This window comes from Pogonomyrmex barbatus, unplaced genomic scaffold, assembly GCF_055798465.1.
Source record: "Pogonomyrmex barbatus isolate J1 unplaced genomic scaffold, ASM5579846v1 scaffold1, whole genome shotgun sequence".
NCBI lineage: Eukaryota > Metazoa > Arthropoda > Insecta > Hymenoptera > Formicidae > Pogonomyrmex > Pogonomyrmex barbatus.
Window position 1 is genome coordinate 21,096,782 of NW_028297098.1, and position 23,885 is coordinate 21,120,666.

The following is a 23,885-nucleotide window of genomic DNA, read 5'->3' on the forward strand; positions in this document are numbered from 1 at the left end:
TGAAAAATAAAGTATCAATTTTTAAAAGTACATGAAATATTATATATCTATATATATACATTTATTACATGTATATTTGTATGTGTACTTGTGTATATATATATATATATATATATATATATATATATATATATATAAAAGTGTTCCGTGTGTATGTATGTGTATATATATATATACATATACATACACACGGAACACTTTTATATATATATATAAATATATATATATATACACACGGAAAGAACACTTTTGCTGGCAAATCTAAAAATTTGGCTAAATACAAATCTGAAAACGATTTTGTTGGGCCTTTAAAATTATTATATACGATGTTCAAATTGATTGTTAGAATAGCAAACATTTTTACAGTATTATCATCATGTTTAAGTGTTCTACAAAATAATTCTGATGAGCCAACAAAATTATTTTCAGATCTGTATCTGGTCAAATTTTTAGAGCAAATTTTTCCAGCAAAAGTGTTCTTTCCGTGTATATAGATACATAATTTAGTAAATTCCGATAACATTATATAAACATAATATAAAGATTATATTTTGTGTGACACAGAATTGTATCATAATATTAGGAGTTTTGAATTTTCAGGAAATAGAGAAATTACTTCTTTTAATGCATTTGGGAATTTGGAAAACGTGAACATGTTGTCTGCCACTGAATTGCTGATCTTAAATGGATTCCTCGTCGATAGTTCACCGGTGGAATGACAAGCGAAACGTAGCTTGCACATCTCGCTACGTTTTATCAGCATTTCGAATCAGTCTCCCTCGATTTAATGTACTCTTCGAGCTATAGACACCCTAGCAAGTTACTTTCGTGAACAATTCTCCCCTCCCCTCTCTCTCTCTCTCTCTCTCTCTCTCTCTCTGTCTCTCTCAATGGAGAATGGCTTCCTGACAGAAATCCGAAGATTTCCACGGCATCGATTTCAATCAATCCTGTTGCCACCATCTCGTTTCTCTTTTCCTTTTCCAGTCCTTCTCGCGAAGTTTCCCATTTACGTCTTGAGAAATTGCTGTTTCCCGGCCGCTCATTTGCACGGAGCGAATTTACTCTCTCGCCGATACTTATCACGAATACGGCTAATATATGGCTAACGTGCGCCCAATGAATTCGACAATAGCATTCCTTTAATAAAACATTTTATAAAGATCTCCGTCAATTGGATATTAATGCGATCTTCTCAGATTTGTTCATGATCTATTATAATACTTTCTTGTATAATTAAAGACCAATTTATTAAAATATTCTCTTCTAACGTAGTTTGAACTATAATTTAATCAACTTAATATATATTTCCTTTCTGAATTGTTATAAAATAATTTCAGAAAATAATTTCATGATAATTAATGATAATTCTCCCAAAAATTACGCTTTCGGGATATTTTTTTTTTTTTGTTGCCGTAACGCAATTTTTCCGTGAAAACAGCACAGTCTGTTAATCGAAAAAGCACATCACGGAACAATTAAGCGCGGCACAGTGTACCTAGTATATCCAGTTGTTATCCGTGAAATTCACACTTCGACCGTGTGCTCGGTCCAGTTTAATGATCTATTAAAACCAGTAGCAATTGAGTTTTACCAGGACCTCTGTCTCGTTATATACTGACTATATATCGAACATTACTTTGCACTTCTTGTGTCAGAAAAAACAGAAACGCTGAATTTATTGTTCGCAATGCTTTAAATTTTGATGAATATATCGAAACAAAATGTCTATGGACACGTAATTATCGATTGAATCGCATAAATTTTTCCGGTCTCTGAACAATGACAGACATGAAGATTGTAACGTTTGTAAAAAAAAATTGACATTAATACGCTAAAACACTTTTCGCGAGGTTTATCTCTTACTTTTTATGAATCTTCATAATGGACATAAATTGTCAGCCTAACTCACAGGCTGTCATGCGACGCCTTCACGTACTCGCTTTCTGCATACGAGGCATACTCGATGGTGCCTCGTAAATTAAAGGACACAATGGCCGACGTGGAAACGTCGCAGCCCCTCTTCAAACTGGAAACCTGAGGATAAAACGTGAGGATGATCGAGAGGATAGCAGCCGACGAGAAAACAAAGAAAGATAAATCAACATCTGTGAGATACTTCGCTATACGATAAATTAAAGATATTATCCGGTGTTAATTTGTTGTAAAAATATTTACTTTGGATTTATTTAATATTACTGCATATTTTATTCTAATAATAATAAAGTACAATAATGTAAGTATAAACAATAATAAAACAATAATAAAACAATAATAAAATTATATAGATCGTATATAAATTGAAATAAAGTAATAATGCATACTAATAACTTATTTATTATATCTTAAGTAATAAATTAATTTAAATATGTAAGTAATTTAAATATGTAAGTAAAATAAGATTTGTTTAATATTTTTAATGTAATAAATAATTGTTGGTGCATTGGAGTAGTAGTTCAATAGTATGTTTAATGCTTAAAGGGCCACGTTTTTGTTTTTTAACTTATTTGAATGCGTCACTCGAGGAAAGAATAGTGGTTTGAGTGCGGATAAGAGGCTTAAACAAGGGAGGCTCGTTAGAAACAAGTGGCGTCAATTAAAAACGCCGACCCCACTCTCGCTGTGATACATCGGTAAATGCGCAAAGGTGCTGCTTTTCTTCAAGCAGCATTTTCTTTTCTTCTCTTCGTTCTTTGTTTCTTCTCTTCGTTCTTTGTTTCTCTTTTCGCTTCTTTTTTTTTTCTTATCTGTGCAGCCTTGTCTTTTATCGTAATGTTCAGATTTTAGGGTAAAGGCTCTTTTGTCATGGAGCGATTGTTTTCTCTTCATGAAGCGGTTTATATTCAAAGAAGTCTAAAATAATAGCAGAGGGATAATAAGACTTAGGTTATTAAAGCGAGAAATTTATCCGGCAGAAATGTATAGAAAAATGCATGGAATATTTTTATAAATTTGATTTTAATGTAAAGAAATACATTTTTATTGATTAAAAATAAATTTCGTTCGCTTTATCCGTTTAACTTCGTTCATTAACCGAAGACACCGAATAAACGTGATTTCACGGCCCTTGAAGCCATAAAGACGTCGCGGGCCAACTCACCCCGGATGGCTCGCACCCACCGACTTTCCCCTAGTAATATTCCGTAATATCACACGGTTACTCGCGCGCGGCGAAGCGAACTACACGCGCTACTTTTCCTCGACGCGTTTTGCATAATTCGAATTGAGAAGTGGAATCCGCGACATGCTGCAAAAGCGCGCGGCATATAGAACGTTCTGTTTAAGACTAACGATACGTCCGTCAGAATCATAATAACGTAATACGTAATAATACGTAATAATATTTAAAGCGAACGTATGTTGCGCGAGATTGTCTGGCTCTCGCTTTTGTCCTGAGGGAATGGCACGGGGTATGGAGCGCGATAAGCGACTCGCGCCACAATCCTGTAATATTAGATCTCTGCGGTACATGCACTATATTAATCTCGTTTTACTAAATGTACTAATTTTCTCTCGGCACGAAAGGATACTCCGGGAGAGGAATTTTTTTAAAAAACATTGTTAGACTTCCCTAATCCAATGGACTTCTAAAAACTATACTTCTAGAACTAGAATACTTTCGACGTAAATTCCTAAAGTTACAATAAAATTCAGTAGCCACTCGATTATAAGTATATGAATATTCAATAAAAAAAAAAAAATTGTACGCAAATTAAAAGGTTATAAATGAATCGGGAGGCAATTCTTATTTATAGCCGCTTGCGACGGTTCGTTATTATCGTTCAGATTTTCCTCTCGATCGCTCGAAGTGAAATAACTGTGAGCTGCAGCGAGCTGCAAACCTTCGGAGACCAGCGACTCCGTTCGCGGTTTCTCGACCGCTACACCGACATAAATTCCGATCTATACCCACAGGCAGTAAATCTATCCTCGGGGATCGATCAGTGGTGCAATCGCAATAAAACGTTATTGTTGCGTACCGGAGAGGATCGATGGAGGACCGACCGTTACATCGCCGCTGAAAACACGGACTTGTGCCCCATTTTACTATTCATTTCTTAAGAAGAATAGGAGTGAAATAAATATCTTTCAACGTTGACAGAGTCAAATTCCGTAAAGCTTCGCTCAAGGAAGGAAGGGGGAACAGTGCTTTTTAATTAAAGAGATGGAAGCGCGTTCTTTCCCCACGGGTGTATAGTGAAATTATGCAGTGTACCAGAGGGAGCGGGGGAACTAGCGGAGGGAATAGGCGAGGAAACTCAATAATTCGATACGTTGAAAAACTCGCATTCCTGAGCCCAGGCAATCAGCATGAAAGCTTATTGTCGTTCTCGTTCTCCCGGTCGCGAAGACAATGGCGGATCCCGCGATTATGGGACTTAGGCGGCACATGGTAAATTCACACGAGATCGTATCGTCACAAGCCATTACGTTATTATTACAACGCTGCGCAGTTTGTCCGTATTACCTTAATGGCAGTACGGCGGTCGTATCTCTTCCCTCTTTTGGGGCTCTATGTCCCATATGGCGAAACGCGAAAAAGTATCGGTGCCTATGCAATTTCGTAAACGCAGGAGTTGCCTCCTTACCGAGAGTCGTAACATGCGTGTTTGCGGAACATAGGAGAGCAAGGTATTCTTAATAATTAAACCAATATTATTTTAACTTTGGGGATTATTATAAGAATCGCCTTTCGTTCATTTCAATTAATTAAAATAAATTTTCGCCTATAAAAAATATCTCCGATATCTATATATCGGATCACGGATTCTGGAAATAGATTATTTAAAATCAATTTTTCTTTGGCGAGGAGGACTTTAATAGTTACATTAATAAGTAAGATTCTCAATCATTAGTCGTAAATTAAATATCTTAATAATTAAAGTCGCGAGTCAAGATTCTATCGGAAATCTTGTCGTTTAATCGCGTCTTCCTAGAATTTCCAAATTTAACAGAAATTTATTATTCTCAGAACTACGATCTACGGAACTTATCGATCGATTCTAAATCGATCGAACGATAAGTTATTGACAGAGGGGCTGCCGGACTCCGAGAGACATCCCGAGAGTGGAATGCACATCTCATCGTGCGAAGATACGAAGATACATACGGTCGTACAGCGCGTTTTTATCTCGCGGTGCACGCGATATCGTGGTGGTTCAGGAACAACGCGGCAAGCTCGCTGTCACCCGCCTGCAAGGACGTCTCGGGGGGGGGGGAGGGGGAACGGCTGCGTGTATCGCGCCCCCGCGCGCGCGGTATGCACCGCGTCCTGCGACCTACATCAACAACGGGCGCGAGAGTACAGCGAGTACGGCGAGAGCGAGGATACATTATTACTGCCATCGGAAAGCGAAGCTCTCTCCGATGCGATGGTAGTGCGATGGCCGGAGGGTGTTTCAGGGTCGGTTGCCATGGCGATACGCTGGGACCGCTGCCACGGGGGTGCAGCCTGGAATATCCACCCTCCTGCCACTTTTCCGCGATTCCCTCCTCACCCTCCTTCCCTCCCTCGACCTTCTCTTCCCTCCCTTTCACCATCGCTCCATCTCTCTCTCTCTCTCTCTCTCTCTCTCTCTCTCTCTCTCTCTCTCTCTCTCTCTCTCTCTCTCTCTCTCTCTCTCTCTTTCCCTGTGTTTCTCCCTCTTCCATCCTCGCCACCACCGTTCTCACCGTTTGCGTTTTTCTCCCCCGTATACATACGTATTCACTCGGCCGCCCTCCCTGCCACCCCGCTCCCGACCACCCTCGTCGGCCCTTTCGCCTCTTTTGTTCCCAGGCTGACTCTCTTTCAACGGAGGCAACGGTGGCTGGCTTTGGCCTCTCTTCCTTTCCCTCCTTCTCTGACATCTAATCGCGCATCGTCCACCACGCGATTTTATTTCGTCACGGCGAGTTTAATTCCGGTGCGCTGCGTTGCGCAGCTTGTATGTACGCCGTTTTGCTTTCGCGGTATTGTTGCGCGATAACGATCGATAATGCATAATAATGGCTCGCGAAAACGTGACTATCGCATCGACGAAATTTTGCGAAGGCCCCGACATGTTTCCTCCAAATCGCGACCAATCGTGAACAAACAACTTTGTTAATAGCTGCTTTTGTGACTGTATATTCGAAAAAATACATTGATTGCTCGTTATCAATCGATAAATAGAAATATTATATCTTAAAAAACATTACGTACAATAACATTTTCATTAAATATCTAAAATCAACGATTACATTTGCGAGAAATATACAATTAAATTAACAAAGTTGGCCAATTATTCGCTTGAAAAATATTGCATATTATGTGTTTAATAATTCGTATGCACATGTATGCAAATTATATGTTTAATTAATCTAACATTATAATTAAAAGAATGTTAATTATTATATACATGTAGCTCGGCATGTTTAAAATTCTCGCTGATGCTTTTTGGTCATCGATCGAAGAGTTTTGTTTTTCAGAAGAATTACTAACCAAGCAATTATTGAATATATCGTGACGTTCTCGTCATTATATAATCCATATAATCGCATATCCACGCGCAGAAAGGAGATAAAGGACACCCCCGGCCATAATGAGCGTACTGGAATCCCGGACGCGCTTGTTAAAAAGCAATTATACTCTCGTCGAAGAGCCGTTCGCGAGAAGACTACTTCGTTCGAAAATCGCTCGCTTTGCGTCCCCACTTTATTAATTTGAATCACTCTTTGTCGCTCGGTCGACTTTCAAAGGCCACGAGGAAACTCGTTTGTCGCGTGCGATTCCCGCGTTTATTCCCGAATCGCGTAAATTTCCCGTGGATGAGAGGAAAAGGGGGAAAAAAAAGGAAGAAGAAGGAAGAAGAAGAAGAAGAAGAAGAAGAAGAAGAAAGCGGGAAGAGAACGTCGCCGAAGATATACGACGACGGCGCTACCGGCGGGTAAATTGTAATCGCGCCGCCTCTTCACGAGTGTGACTGCAACCGTGCATTCGTGACAAAGTGCCCCTCTGACACTTGCGTGTGCATGCGCACTCGCGAAAGAATGTGCACTCATGGATAATTTTATTCGCCGCGAGGAGAGAGAGAGAGAGAGAGAGAGAGAGAGAGAGAGAGAGAGAGAGAGAGAGAGAGAGAGAGAGCGCCTTTAATAGCGACGCCATACAATATATTTCGGTCTTTATCCCGTCGTCCTCGGTGTCTCGCTCGTATTTACGGATAATTCCATAAGCGCGAGCGCGCGCGCTTTTAATAGCGATTCATTCAATCTCGCGCAGTAGAGATTTCTCGCGGAAAGATATATTTTCCTGGATCCCTCGCTGTTTTTCCCGTCCCGGATCTCTCCGGGCAATTTCGCCGGGTTCGCTAATTAACTTTTAACAGGAACAAATAGATAACGCGCAGTCGCGTTATAAGCTAAGCGAGCTCGTTTTTTCTCGCGAACGCGAAGTGAAGTATTATTTTTTTATTCCAGGGAATAAAAAAACGAGTACATAGGTGTACATCACTTTACTCTTTCCTTATTCTCTACGCGAGTAATTAATATGTACTACAATTTTATCATTTTTCTAAAATAAACTTTAAAAAAGCCCACGATTAATTTTAATTAATATCGTATTATATAAACAAAAATTTAGATTTTCTGCAAGCTTATTATATTAATCTTTTCGAAATTATCTCTCTCTCTCTCTCTCTCTCTCTCTCGTTTTTCTCTCTTTTCTCTCTTTTTCTCTCCTGTATGTACAATATATTGTGGCTAATCCGAAAGAGACAATGCTAAAGAGTTCCCTTGAGCGAAATAACGATCACGGAGAACACGACTGTCCGCGAACAGTCGTTAATTACCGTTGTTCGAATGTCAGACAATGCGCGAGAGGATGATTGTACTTTCGCCCATTGCCTACGAAATGTACATTGATCATCCGCGAAACGGGTGAATTGAGGCGATTAATCAGCGGGCGATAGACGTCGCGAGGATACCTTCTCGGTGAAGTCGATGCCGCAGCCATCGCCGCTAACGAAACACGTGTCAGCGCGCGTTAAGTCGCAAACCCCGAGAGAACCAGTGTGACACGCTCGTTAATCACCGGTATGTCGAGCGTGATGGATTAAAATCAGTGGAGCATCACTGCATGCTACTTTCTTTCTTTATCGTATCATTTCCCCCCCTCGATCAGACATTTCCAAAAGGTCCTTCAAGTTTTTGCGAGAATAAATTACGTAGACGCCTGGCATTATGGAACTCCTAAAGCTGCTAAATCTTTTTTGTTTAGAAAAATATTTCAAAGGGTAACATAGCTGCTATTTTCTAGAAGGATTAAATAATTGTTCATTCCAAAAAGTAAAACCTGATGAATCTTGGAGAATTTAATCTAGATCAGAATATCTAAAGACGAAATTTTGCGCCAAAATTTGTAAATATTGAAATATAACTTTTACATTGTTGTATTGTAATTTGATGTTTGTTAAAATTTCAGAAGAAAAAGATTATCAGATAACTTGTCTAATCTATCTCTTATTTATAACAACTTTCTAAAAAATTTTACTCTCTATTGTTACAAATGATCAGTCGACCCTAACATTTTTCTTCTCCGTGATCACAAGTGCCTCCTAGATTTACCATTTAGCTCGCGTTAAATCGAAGGGCGCGTAAAAATAACCGCGACATTATCGTCAATGACATATTGGCGAGGAAAGGTATACGACGTGGGTGCCTACGGTCTAGTTATTATTAGACTCGACGACTATTGTTAGAGTTACATTGCTTTTACGTTACGATAGCGTGACGGTTGAGAATAGCGGCGAGGAAGTTAGGTGAATCAATCAGTTGAGATGTAAGATAATATTTGCGTGAACCGAAGTAACACTTAGTCTGTGTTATTTCGACGAGATAACTCTCGTAATCAGATATTCCATATATAAATGTAGATAAATCACACATTATCAAAACTATTAGATCTTCCTATCAAATCTTCCTCCTTCAAATCTTTTAAAGAGGATGCTGGATGTGTAAATTAATAATATAACAAACGACCGGCGTATATATCGACGCGAGCAATTGTATAACGTATAACGCCGTAAAACTACAAGGCGATATCTCAGGAATCCACTTATACTTCGTCTTCGAAGTACTGCAAGAATGGCATTCGGAATTTGGGAAGAATATCTCCACGGAATGGGAACTTACCGCGCTCATATTTCTGGCCCTGGGATAACTCTTAGATTCTCCGTACCCGAGCATTCGCGTAATGTCTAAGATTGATGCGTAAGATATATACCGGGAGGAGAAAGCATATTTCGAGAAAACGAGCGAGGGCGGAAAATAAGAAATCCGTCCGGGAGTCGGTCGCGAGGGGGGAGGGCGCTGGCGCCGCGCCTTCGTTCATTTCAGAAATCAATTGAAAATTCCGACGAGGGATAAGCGTCGCGTCGTTTCCCGCGATCGATCAACGATCGACAGACAACAGCGTTGAAATTTCGTTTTTTCGAACATTTCTTTTTCCTCCCGAATTGCGAAAGAAATTCGCGGAGATTTATCTACGCTGTCCAATCCGGGACATGTGCGCGCCGGCTCTCGCCATAGTTTGCGGAAAAAAAAAAATAACACAAAGACGCGGATGATGCGGAAAAATGACACCGTGCGAGCCGACTTCGAGTCGAGTAATAAATGACCGCGATGAATAATAATTCGGTTATTGAAAGAAAATTCCGGGCGATACGAGCCCGGAGTTTTCCAACTCGGAGCATTAGCCTAGTTCTCGGGATAAGATCCCGTCCGCTTCCTCCCCCGAGGAGGCTCGCTTATTCCCCTCACCGTCCACCTTGCTATGCTTTCTTTATTCCGCAAAGCCACGTCTGCGTAATGGCTATTCAGATATCGAATCGATTTATTTCCCAGGGGGCTTTCGGAAACTTCGCCCTTTCTTTGCGGTGAACTTGGAATGGCTCTCTCTCTCTCTCTCTCTCTCTCTCTCTCTCTCTCTCTCTCTCTCTCGTTCTCTTATTCTTCTATCTATCCCGTTTTGTCGGTGCATTTTGGAGATCCTGAACTTGCTGTAGAGCGTGAAATGTTCATTGGGCCACATTCATTTTGCGAAACTTTTATCGTTTTGCGACACATTTTGTCTAAATCTTCTAAATCGGCTGTCAAAGGAAACACTTGAGATAAATTGCAATTTACGCCTCTATTCTGACAAATTGAAAATTTATTTATATCTTTAACATCCTGACGATGTTTTTATGAATTTTATATCAGGAAACACAGTAATGTCTTGGGTGTCAAGTCAACCGAGAACATTACCATGTGACTTTTATTTTATTTTATACTTGAAATTATTTTATTTTTGCATTGTTTAAATAGAAACATTGTTTATAAATAAACAATAACTATATTTAATGTCTTTCGAAGAAAATAATATTATAATATAAGCTTTAGTTGACAATCAACAATACCCGGAGAATTCAGTTTGGATGTAACGCTTTAAAGGCATCTTCTTAGTCAGAAAATTCGATTTAATCGAGCGACAGATAGACAGTTTAATTATACGGATAAATGGATGGATGGAGAGTTAGTTTCATTAGATAGATAAATGGATATGTGGGTAGATTTATATCTAGTTAGGTCAATTATCGCAGAGATTCCGATATAATGCGATCAGAACGATTGCTTCTCTACAAATGTGATTAAAATCACGTCCAATTAAGAAAAGCGGACGGAAAAGTCGATAGCCGTTAATGGAAAGACCAACGGCTAAACGAACACATCACATCACATCTTCATGAAAGTATTAGTTTCTTATACGCCAATACAAAATATAAAAAGTGATCCGCGTAAAAGACATAAGAATTCTAATCTCGTATTTTTTTTGCATAGGTTAATATCTTTTGTCAAGCAATTTTATTTGAAAACTTACAAAGTTATCACCGTTAAAATATTTTGAAGATATTGCGATATAAGGAACAGTTAGTATTTTCAATTGGCTTTTAAGATTGCATAAGGTGTAAGTTTCAAATCAATGGATGTAAATCAATCGCATTGTGCTCGAGATGTGTTCTCTAATGCAGAGAGAGAGAGACAAAGCTTGATAATTGTACTTATCTAGATTCTTCTATGTACATATAGCAATATGAACGGGTTACTAGGACATGCACATTAAGTCTTCGCGAGGAACTATTCCGGAGAATAGTTTAAGTGCCTTTCTAGAGAAAGCTCATCAAGGTGCTCGTCAAATAATTAATGCTCTCCTCGAAGAGAGATGGAGCGCTTTAAGATTTACTTCGACGCGTCTTCAAAGAACACTTGCGACTACTTGTCAAAATTCGCAAAAGAATTTTCGCGTTACTATCAATTTTAAACTCTAAAAAAGGTACGCACGATAAAGTGTAACACGGAATATCGCGAGCTGTGTTCTATCAAATTAATTATAATTAAAAAAGTATATAAATCAAAATTATAAGAAAAAAGTTAGCTTAATTAAAATCTAATAAAAAGATAATGAAATAATAAAATGTGAGAGAGAAAGGATTTAAACAACAAAAAAAAAAAAAAGATTATTCTTTGGTAATAAAATTTTTTTCCTTCATTAAAATTTTATTTCAAATAAAGCCTGCAGAGCGACGTAAAGAAAGCGACGTAAACAGGTGGAACTTATGGCGAGGTGAGCATCGCAATGGCAAATTGTCTGACCTTATTCGGATATCCGTTGTATCTGAGCAACTTCTTGCAACACTTGCCGCGGTTCTCGTAGTAAAACATCTGCACCATGTCCGCGCGATCGGTCGCGCCGCTGACGGTGAACGGCGCCCTGGATGACGACGGCGGCTGTTGTTGCTGTTGCTGTTGCTGCTGGGCCGGCGATTGCCGACGCCCCAGTGGCACGCACGGGCACCACCCCGAGACCATCACACTGATCGGGCCCGCTGTCGGCCCGATTCGTCCGACCCAATGCTTCCAATCCCTCCTCTCTTCCTCGTCTCTTCGAAGATCACTTCGTCCCGCTGGAGACAAGTTTCTTCATGGTGTCTCTCTCTCTCTTTCTCTCTCTCTCTCTCTCTCTCTCTCTCTCTCTCTGTCTGTCTGTCTGTCGCCAACTCTTTTTTCCCTGTCGCTCTCTCGCAAAATAATTTTAGACACTTCGTGTTTGAGATTCTTATAACGGAGATTGGAAATTTTACTGATAAAGTTACGTCGTTGCTTTGTATTGATGCGTCGTATCGAAGATTTTACAAAAGGAACAAATCTAAAGTGACGATGGTTATCACGTGGCGCAAATTTGGTAATCAGTCTTGTACTATCTATCGATGCTTTCGGCGGCGACCACTTTGGAGATCTGAAAAGAAAAAACAAAGACAATTAGAGATGACTGTACGCGCGAATGGATTTGTTCTTCTTAACTACATGTTCTCGTTTGTATCTCCGAAGTGCCAGCGTATATATTTGTCTTATCTTGAGCACGTAAAAAGTGTAACAAATTGCAGGTAAATAGCAAAACATTATTAATCATCAGCCATGAATCCTGAAGATTATGCAAGTTTCGTGTTTGCGCTACATATATCATTTCTCATAAAAAAAAAATTATGACATATAACATTTATGTTTCTTCGAAATTAAAAATGACTACCCTTCAGTGCGAACAAACAAAATGCATTCATGAAACACGACAAGGTTACTATTCGGAGACAGGTCGATTAAATCCGAGCTCTCTCGCGAACATCAGGACGAAACTGCGAAATGTAATGGACGTCAAGGAGAGGGCGAATACAGTCAGAATATCGGCGCGAAACTGCCGTTCGTTCCACCGCGGATGTCGTCGGGCTTTCAGACTTTCGAAGAAATCTGTCTGATTAAATCCGAGTGCATGTCGCTTCGAATTACGGCCGGATCCATTACCGCCCCAAAAAAAGCATGCTCCCCGTAAATCAACGGCCATTAGATTTGCCGTTCGATCTCGTGACTTAAATTAACGACTGTTGCAAAAAGCGCGGCAGGTTGATAAATTGGTGGATAGATGGATAGACACCGTAGACGGATGAATTTCCTCCCGCCATAGAAATTCTCTAAGGACCACCTGAGATAAATAGATATAATTTATTTAGATCTTGAGGTGAGTCCCCCACAGAGAAAGGAAACTAGAACGGGATACTTAAGATTGGTGATAAGATAAGTCACATTAATTCGATAAATTTTAAAAATTACAGAATTTACAAATAGACGTATTTTGAATCGTAACTAATTTTTTTTCAGAATAATATCGAAAAATTATAAAAATTGTGATAATATATCATCAATTTTAATTAAATAGAAATATTAATAATAATACTTGTCTGAAATATATGGAGATTGGTTATCCTAATTTAGGAAGAAATAATATCACGTTATTAATAGAAAGACCTCTTTTAATTTCGCGATTTTTTAATACGACGATATGTTGCACGTGTAATGCTATGCAAATCATTCGATTACATCGCGGAGCCGTCCGAGAAATTGTCAGTGGAGACGTACGTTTTATTTCCTGACAAAACAAAACGAACGAAACGCAAACTGACTAAAGTAGGCGGTGGAGCGGAGGGGAGGGGATGGTGAAGCCGTAAAGATGAGAAAAACAACACAGGAATTTGCAATTCATGAGAAACGTCGTCGTTGTCGTCGTCGGCCGTGTGTTAGTCACAGAATGCGCGACCTAATTTAAGAATGGAAAATTTGCGCCGTGTCTCCCCTACTCTTGGATAATAAACGCGTCGCATACTGTGCAAACATCATTCGACTTACAGAAAATAGCAAGAAGAATTTCCACCTTCCATTTTCCTCAATAAAAGATCGGCAAGAGAAATCCATCGAGGAATTCGAATTTTTATTTCATTACAGGAATCACGATTGAAAAATATGTACACGCTGATTCTTAACATTACATTTATTATGATACAAATAAATAAATGTGCGAATTACATTTAAGAATACATAGAATATTCAGAAGAATTACGTAAGAATTTAAAGATAAGAAAAAGAGAGGTGCGAAAAAAAAAGAAGATATTCGTTAAAAGAGTAGGCGAGCTCGGCGAGGAAAAATACAGTGACACTTCCAAGTCGTCCCGCATGCAGTCGCATTAGTCCAGGAGATTAATTCGGTCGCGATTTATATGTATTTCCGGCGAAGGTGCGAAGACGCCTCTTTCGCGTTCTCCAAGACAAAGCCGAAGACGCACTTTCGCAGAGACACTCGCCCGAACTTTCCGCAGTTTCCTCGCAGTTTCGAATCTAATTCCTGTCCGTCCTCGGGTCGCCGAGGTGCCGAGAGGACGCGCGATAAGTTTGCTTTACGGTTATGCCAGATGACGTCGCCTCGAGCCCCGTTTAATAAAGCACAGCCCGTGAGTAGCCCGAGGTCTCTGCCATTCGCAGAGACTTTCGGGTTACCCGGTACGCCTTGTAAAGGGTAACCCCTGTAATCGGTCAAACGCGCGGAATAGGCGAAACGAACGAGCTTAAACGCGGCAGTGGAAATTTTTCGCTTTCAATTGACATTAATTACGATTAATTTGATTCACTCCGTCTTTTTATTCTTCATTCTTCATCTTTTATGCTCATTCGGTGGCGTGTCCTAAGAGAAAAGCGATTGATTGGAAAATTAAAAAATAGTTGCGCGTTGTGGATCGACACCTTTGAAACAGAATCGTTAGTGTTATCAACGAGATGAACAAAGGATCAACAACGGTGGATTTTTCGAATCCGAGATAGAGCATTGTGAATCGTTAACCAGTATCAGTCGTGGGACGTGGGAAATTCCAGGTGATAAACATTTTATGGCTCCCGGTGGATGAAACGGAAGCGAGCTTCTATATTCATGGAAATCTGCGGATCTCGCGTCATAGGGTTTAAATAAATCTATGCAACTATGCAACTAAAATATGTAACGTACCTACAAAACGTGCCTTCGCAAACAGAAAGAAACAGTTTTTGTGAAAGTTGTAAGAAATGCGGGCTCATGAAGAATTAAATTCGACGGATGTATACGAGTGCGTTTCTTTGTAACTTTTTGACTTTTCCGTTTCCCTCCCCCCCTCTTTCTCTCCTTTTCTCTCCCAGGGCCCATTCGTCCGTTGATGTAACAATTTTTCACCGTGACATTCCCGGCTTAGAGCTATCCCTTGAGAGTTTAACCTGCTCTCGTTTCGTTCCTGACCGAGTGGTCATAGATTACTCACTAAAGCATAGTGTAATTCCAAGTTCTCGTTATTCTGACATAACGCGATATGCAAAATGCAGAGAATCGTGACAGAGGGGGACATGAGCGACGAGATATATTAAGATGCCTTTACACTTACGTACTTCTAATCTGAAATTAATGATAACTACTAAGAATTAATTACCGTTTTTTTACAGATGGATTTTTTACAGAAGGAACAAAAAAGGTGCGAGACAATATTACGAACATAATAATAATTGTACCTATCTCTCTAATTCTCTTTTATTCAAATTTTCCTTTTTTTTCCAGATATGCCTGTTTTACAGATATTACATATCTACGCCGACACAATTTCCTTCTTTCGGCGATACCGTCATATTTATTCGATTATTGTTTAAGGAGTTAATATCGATCGCTGCCACAGGACGGAGCGCTCTGTTCTGTCGTGAACTAGTTCGATTGAATAAGTTCGGAGCAATTCCTTGTCGCTGTCGTTGCCGTCACTGCAAATTTTCCCTACGATCCGCAACTTTTCGGGACCGGCTGACTAGTTCGGGCGCGGATTTCTGCACGAACGAGCTAAATCGACTCGACCGGTCTCACCGGAATTGCTTCGTTCGGAGTCTCGCGGAACCGCTAGTAAAATCAACGGCGACGGCATCGATTTTTCGGCGGCAGGTCAGAGAGAGTTTAATTAAATCGCTGTACGGAACTTGCGGACGAAAGGTGACATCCAAGGAACGTAAAACTCGTAAAAACGTAGATTAACTCTTTCCTCGGTATCGATACGCATCGTGCAAATCGATCATCGATATGACTCTCGAAAAAAGTAATTTCATTATCGAATAAACTTTCTCGATATTCAGGCATTTGTGACAAGTTACAATATTAAATGGCGAAAATATAAACGGAAATATGTGAAGTTATAAAAGTGTTATTTTTAATGAGTGAAATAAGTTAAAATTGACAAGAAAATATTTATATAAAAAAGATTATTTATATAAAAATTCTTTTTCCAAATATGTTGAAATTGGAATAATATTAAAGACCGGAGATACTTAATTCAACATTATAATGTTGAAAAATGAAAAATATGAGCAGTTAAAATATCCGGAAATCACGGATATAAACATTGAAAATGACAAAGTATCGTGATTTTTAATTGCTTGACAGCTCAATAAATTGCAACTAACGAGGGCAAATTCTAGATTCTCTATATTTAATTCCCGGATTATAGCGGCGGTGACACGGCGCGCGCGAAATAAAAGTGCGAAAAAACGCGGCAAGTTATAACATTCGCGCGTCATATGAGTTTTCGCGAAAAAAGTTCGCCGGAATATTTCGCAAGTGCGGCTCGTTGTTACGTGCTTTTTCCGCGCGCTGTTTATACGGCTATGGAAAGTGCGCTCGTTAAACTCGTCGCCGTTGCTTCGGTCCCCTTTATAAGTTCGACGAGTAGTTTTGTAACAAACCGGTCCCGTCGCGAATGCAGTCACGTGCGTGCAAGCTCGTTTCCGGACCTTATAAAGCTCCCGCGATAATTATCGCGGCAAATAAACAGTCGCGAGTCGGCCTGCCCGACGTGCGGAGGCTAATGTAAACTCGCGAGGGGGGCGATCGCACATGTGCGACGTGTAACATACGCGTAAGAAGGAGGGACGAGCGAGGAGCGAGTGAGCGAGCGACAAGCACGTGCACTCGAAAATCAAGCGTTCCGAAAATTTCAACGAGCCACGGCTTCTCGTAACAGAGAAGAAGCGAAAGAATCGAAGAGGTTGAAGTAAGCATTTCCTGAAAATGGGAATTTCTAAAATTGTCTAAATTGTTCACTTCAACATTAGCTTTGTAGTCACGGTAACTTCTTACAATTAATCTGTGTTAATTTCTCAGTGTGATCATTTCTCAGTGCTCATTTTAAGATGCTGAATCATTAATTAATTAATCTAGGGCTGAAATGTCGACTCGACGTCGATGTCAGTTTGCGAAGCGCGCGGAAAAACTTTGTGGGGCTCGTCGATACAAATTTCCGCGGTCTCGCCGCAAGAAATAAAAGCCGCTTAACGGAGCCGAACGTATCATATGCACTTGCAACATCCCCGGCCGACAGTTTGATATATGGGACCGTGATGCGCGCGCGGGCGACACGAGCAAAAAGTCTCTTCGCGCCATAATCCCTCTTCGTTCCCCGGGAAATCTCATTACGGAAAAGTTTGAGGCGAACCTCTCTGCCTCGCGTCGCGTCGCGTCGCGTCGCGTCGCGTTGCGTCACACGGGTGGATGGAAAATCATCCGCCAGCGTACGGGGGTCTGCAGAAGTGCGTGGGAAAGCGGGTGCGGAAGGAGAGAACGAGAGAGAATATTCTTGTAGCCATTGTCGGGCAGATAACTTCCGCGATATCTCTTCAACGGGACGCCGTGGTGAATTTAAACTTGTTGCGACCCTTACAACAATGAGACTTCTTCCTTATTAAATTTAAAATTCTTGAATTGGTAGTATGATTCATTCATAAGTATTTTTTCATAAGATAACAGGAGAGTTTCCTCGTAATGAGAGACTTCGTATAATCTTCATCGTCGGAGCGAACTTTCCGCAATACTTTGCAACTGTTGAGAACATTGGACTATTTAAATTTTTTGCAGCCCTAAACAATGATATGGATATTCTTGATTCTCTTTTCTCTTATTTGAAAAATTAATATATAGCCATTGAATTGCAAAAAAAAAAATAATTTTCTTATAAATAATTATTTTTTTATTTTTGACTTCTTTACGCGAAAATTTCGTTGCTATCCAAGTAATTATTTCTAATCGTTTAATGAATAAAAAAGAAATAAATTAAAACTATAAAAAGTGAATCTTTGGATTTATGGAAAGGATAATACAAATTTATTATAACAAAAGTATTCATCGCAGTTTATTTTAGAAAATTATTGAAGATTGATATACACGTAAATGATTAAATCGATATGATTTTAATCTCACGAGAGGTATAAATTCACAAATTTAAATAAAGAAATGATTTTTTACTGTAAAATAGTTTTTATTTTTAGAATGTGTAGAATAATATTTGTATTTTTAAAATGATCAATATTGCATTCGATTTCCTGATAGCGATTTAAAGAAATTATCAAATGTCAGATCATGCAGTATCGTTCAGAATAACTTTATCTTTTATCTCGAATAGTAAAATTAACCAATAAAATTCCCTGGAAACGCACCTTCGTCAAGCAGATCCCCCGATTGAATCCAAAATCTCACGAATGGGATTCTCGTTACTTTGGCTTGTATCGAAGCTGTTCCGACTTCGAAGGCAGGAAAGCCGACTGGCGCGCACACACACCGTACGTGAAACTAGGGCCGCCGGATATTACATCCCGAATTTCCGGCGGTCTTAATCCTCCTTCCACGCGCCCGGAACATTCTCTCCTCCATCTATCTCAGAAAGGATCGCGAAGCATCTCTTGAAGGAGGAGAAACGAGAAGAATTGTATCAGATAACTGGTGCGAGTAGGACAACGTGAGACAGAAGGAAGAGAGAGAGAGAGAGAGAGAGAGAGAGAGAGAGAGAGAGAGAGAGAGAGAGAGAAAAGGGAGAACGGCGATAGAGAGAGGAACGAAGAGACTGTGTTATCTCCGATCTGGTAGGACTGGCCGTTTCCTCAGGACAAGCTTGAGCGACAGGAGGAAGGAGGGAAGCCGCGCACACTGCACCGGATGGACGTGGGTCGCGTGTTTCAGTCGACGTGCGGACGCGGACTAAAGCTCTCGACGGACGGACGGGTGCTCGTCGTCGCGTCGCGTCGGCTCGCGCGACGGCGAGAAGCGGCGGCGCTTCCTCTTCCCTCGTGGTCGTCGCCCGTACGGCGCAGGGCTGACTGAGGGAGGCCGCGGTGCCGAGCGTCGCGACGCGACGCGTCGTGCCGCGCCGCGCCGCGCCGCGCCGCGCCGCTCCACCGAGGCAATCCTCGGGCCTTCGCCTGCGTGTGCTCCAACCGCGTCAATCTCGCATTTGATCTCCTTGTTGGAGAATTTTCGTTCGTTAAGAACAATCATCTCGTTGAAGAGTAATCGACTCGCGATCGCTCGAAACTGCTGTTCTGGAATATGTTTTGGAATCACGCTAAAACAATCGAGCGAATAACAGTGTTTTATGGGAAAATGCAAGTTTGATTTTTTCCTATTGATTATATTATATAAAAATTGTATGCATACTTTAAGATTTCGAAAAGATAATGGTTAATTGGATATTTATTAATCTCTATAATACTTCAGCGTTTTAATTTATTAGTTTGGTAAAGCTCTTATGTAATGAAAATATAGCAAACACATAGAAATTATAATTATTTTGGCTTAGTCATGTAAAGTAATATAATCATACATTTTATTTTTTACGTGGATGTAATATTCTCTCTCCATTTTTAATTAAACTTTTAATTAATTTTAGTATCATTATACGAGCTTTTAATAATTAACTGTTATACAATTACGAATTGTAAAGAGGTTTCAGCTTGTAATTATACGCCGCTAATTTTATCAATTTAACATTGCGTTGTAATATTCATTTTGTATTGTGTTATTCTTTAATCGACTTCGTTTTCAATGGAACATGTATAGGAGAACTTTTCTTATAGTACAAGCATTTTTATGTAACTTTTTAATGAATAAATTTAATGAATTAAATCTTAAAAATCTACATTTAGGTATACATATTATTTGACTAAATTCAAAAGAAATGCACACTTTTCTGGATCTCACGTTTTGTAGATGATCTCTGAACAAATATGTTTTTAAAATCCGAGTATTTAAAATGTGCTCTTTTAATTGCGAATAGAAATTAATTAATTAATCAAAAGAGTTACTGCGGTGGTAAAATGCTAAAAAAGATGGGCGAATGCGAGCGTCTAATTTAAAATCCCATTTAGCCGAAGTCATTATAATATCGCGTAACCGCCATCCACCGTCGCGTATCATACTTCACGGTAAGAATGACAATTCGCGAGATCCTGCAGGATCACGATGTTGCAATTGTCAAGATACCAGCCACAATTCGCGTGGCTCGAAAGGTATATTAATAAGCGGTACCCGGGAAAGGAAGCAGCATCTCCTCTATTCTCTTTTCTTCACTCTTTGTACTTCTTCTCACCATCACTTTCCCCTCCCCCCTCCCCTCCCTTCCCGCTCCGTTCTCCGGTAGTCACAACGCGCTGTGTACGCGTGTGACTATGTATACGTGCCTCGGTGGTACATCTCCGAGACCCAGAATATCATCATTCCTCTCGCTTCCTCAATTCTCTCCGACTCTCTTCCTATTTTCTGAAAAGGAAAACGAGCACTAGAATTGGGCACTTCGTGTCTGCGAGCATCGTCTTCACGAGTCGCTTCTTTGATATCTATCTGTCGTTTGTTCGTCTCTTTTATCTTTTTTTATCTTTCTCTCTCTCTCTCTCTCTCTCTCTCTCTCTCTCTCTCTCTCTCTCTCTCTCTCTCTCTCTCTCTCTCTTCCTTCGCCGCCGCTCACCGTCGTCCCGCGGTGCTCTCGTTTATATCTTATATTTTGCTCTCGGGTGCTCGACGTTAAAACGGACATCCAACTTCAAGTCGCCGAAGACGTCGGAAAACACGTCCGGCCATTTTTACGTCCATCACGATCTCGTAACTCGTTTTTTTTTATCCAAACGTGTCTGGAAACGACGTTTGCTCTATATTTTCTCCTGTAAAGCGCAAAAATTTCCTTATAAAGAGTGAAAATAAAAAGGAACTTTGTCGTCGTGGAAAACGATGAGACTTTCTTGTTTCCGAGCATAAATCGTATCGAACGGGAACAGAAATTTCAAACGAAAAATGAAGACAGTAAGACGAAGACTCTTCTATCGCTTTTTCTTCTTTTATGTTTCTTCTAACGATAACGATTTATGTATTACGATTTATATTAACATTAATGCTGCCGATTAATCGCGGGCAATCTTGACCGGTGATAATTATTGCCTGCGACACGGATACGTTACGACCTAGCGGTTCGTTTCGACCGCTGGGCACGCGTATCCCTTATGCACGGAAACGCGATACGTGAGCCGCGTGGAGATGCCAGGGGGCCTTCGGGTAACCGGAAGAATAAATATTTCAGGGGACGAGTCGTGGAGGCGTGAGTATCTCATTTTTTCGCCCGGCCATGAGACACGAACTGGGACGATCGGGCCATTTGTTTTAAGAATTGATCGTCCTGCGCCGGCCATCGACATTCTCGAGAAGAAGGACTCAGCGACGAGTGATGCGCACCGTGATGGAATACGTAAAACCTCCGTTTCAAGAAAAGTCGGTTTGTCCGCTTTACTATATCGAAAATTGTACATATCCGTTCTTTTCCTTTTTTTTTTTGTTTCGAGACAGTTCGAACTACACGGTGCGAAGTCACCGACAAAGTCACCGTACGTGCCTTTATCGTGCCGCGAGTCGGTGAATCCGGATTAGGACGAACTCGGAAAAAATCTGAGGGGCGATAATGTCGGGGGATCGACAGAAGAGACGAAAGCTGGACCGGATATAGAGTTCCGTGGTGGGTCGACACTCACATACACATACACACACACACACGCGCGCGCGCGCGCGCACGCACATCGATAGACGCATATCGACGTGACGCGTGTCACACACCCCGCAGTTCCGTGCCCTTCATCCTCTTTGTCCGCTTTTATTCTCGTTCCCCATGATACACGACGAGTGGATTAGAGTGTCCGGAGCAAGCGCTCGAATTGCATTTCCGGCAATACCGCGAGATCGCTATCACCTCTCTGCTCAAAAGTTGCCATCGATCTGTCGCGCGTCGCGGTTGAAGAAGTAAACTGAAGAGTATATATCGTAGAGGATGACATCTCGTCGAGACGCAATCTGTTGTCCCGTTCAGCCATGTAGAACTTTTGATACATTTGCTCGATCCAGCTTCACCGAGATTCGATCTTCCTCTATCGAATTTTAGAATGTTGTCATAGAAATTCTCTTGCTTTTTGCAAAAATTAATCGGATCTTATCGCGCCTTTTCCACCTTTGTTTCACACGCCAAGAATAAATTGAAATGTCGATCGACTTAACTTCTTCCCACCTTCCTAGATGGCTTCTTTGAAAAAGAGAAAAACACGAATAATGATAATATAATTGAATAAATCATTAAAATAATTAAATTAATTATTATAGCTCATTAAACTTAATCAATGTGACATGTTTATCAATTACGTAGCTTTACATGTAACACTGGGTGGAAGTACATCCAGTGCGCAGAAGCAAATAGAACATGATGTAATATTGATCGTTGGTTAATGGTGTAAACATTATTTACAACAATTACTATAACTAGAAAGATTGATGATTGACATATTGCTAGGTTATTGATAATTGATTATTTAATTAATGATGCAGAGTTAATAATGCGATATAAATAGGAAATATATGTTGACGTCTATAAGCCATTTATAATTTATTTACACTAACTGTCTTATTGATAATATTTATTATTAACAAATTAAAATATTTCACGAGAGGAGAATAATTATTTATGTAAAAGATAATAAAATGGTCAATATGTTATAAGTATATAATTTTTATGAGAAATTTTATATGTGTAAGTTCACAATTAAATTAGTTTAGTCAATTAATTCTCAATTAATTATTATAATTATAATTCTATAATTTTGCAACAAATGTACGATATTCAAAGTTTATCTAGAATTAAAATTCACTATTGGATCATTAAGCTTTGGCGAAAATGAGCCGTAAATAACGCAAAAGTTAATTCCCGGCGTTTTTTCGTCCTTATGCACTCGACACTACAAATTCTCTCAGCGTATATGCACACCACATGCACCGTTCGTCATTTTTATTACAGACTCTTTCTGGTGCGTCCTCCTCCACTTACGGTCATATTCGCCAGACACAGAGACGCAGGAGGATCCGACTTTTTTTTGCAACGTTTGCGAGCAAAACTCCGCTGTCATACTTTTTTTTTTCTTCCGTTATAACGTTATTAGTGCATTTCGAGTTCACAGGGTACAACGGCCGAGCGAGCACAGAGTTGCTTTAACCATTTGAAATTAAATGGCCTAGAGCCATTCGACATCGGCTTTTGAAATGTTCGCGCAAAAGTTCAGACCGCTGAAAAAGAGTTTGTTTAATTCAAGCACACAGACACACACACACGCGTGCGCGCGCATGCAATTTTTTTATTATTAGGTGAAATTGTTAATATCAAATGATATGCAAATATCAATTAATAAAAATTATATTTTTTAATATTTTCTTTTAAGATCTGTTCAGATTAGTATCCTGTCTTGTTTTCTCAATGCAAAATAAAAGTATTAGAACGTGCAATAATGTCGTAAAATTACCACGGTCGATTCCGTTGAAGGTTTACATCTGCTAGACATCGGCTTTGAGCCGGGCTTATTCTACCAAGTGGAATTTGTCTAATTAAAATATCATTATTAAAACGATACTACAATCCGGGAGGCGCGTTAGAATTAGCATAAAATGAGCAGGATTACTTCGTTCGCGATCTAAGGGTTCAGAGCGAGCTCCGCGAGCGAGTATATTCCCGTCGCATGTTTCTAACTTTAGAACCCTCGGGGACATCGGACCCGCGCGTGCAGCTACATTTGCATACGAATGTGTCGCATACCGGCGGCTAACGATGTCGCATACTCGTACTCTTCAATTTCTCTTTGCAAAAGAGAAGATTCGTTAACGTCTC

General features: G+C 40.0%; 1 protein-coding gene across 1 annotated transcript in view; it reads right to left on the bottom strand.

Annotated features, from left to right (window-relative positions):
- Nucleotides 1–19,204, bottom strand: part of LOC105426785 (uncharacterized) — a 46,364-nt gene extending 27,160 nt beyond the window's left edge. Inside the window, exons 1-2 of the mRNA XM_089085075.1 lie at nt 18,367–19,204; nt 11,653–12,295 (exon numbers count right to left, since the gene is read on the bottom strand). Coding sequence (XP_088941201.1) covers nt 11,653–11,868 — 216 coding nt within the window. The 5' untranslated portion in view covers nt 11,869–12,295; nt 18,367–19,204. The remainder of the gene's footprint in view (nt 1–11,652; nt 12,296–18,366) is intronic.
- Between the last annotated feature and the right edge of the window lie 4,681 nt (nt 19,205–23,885).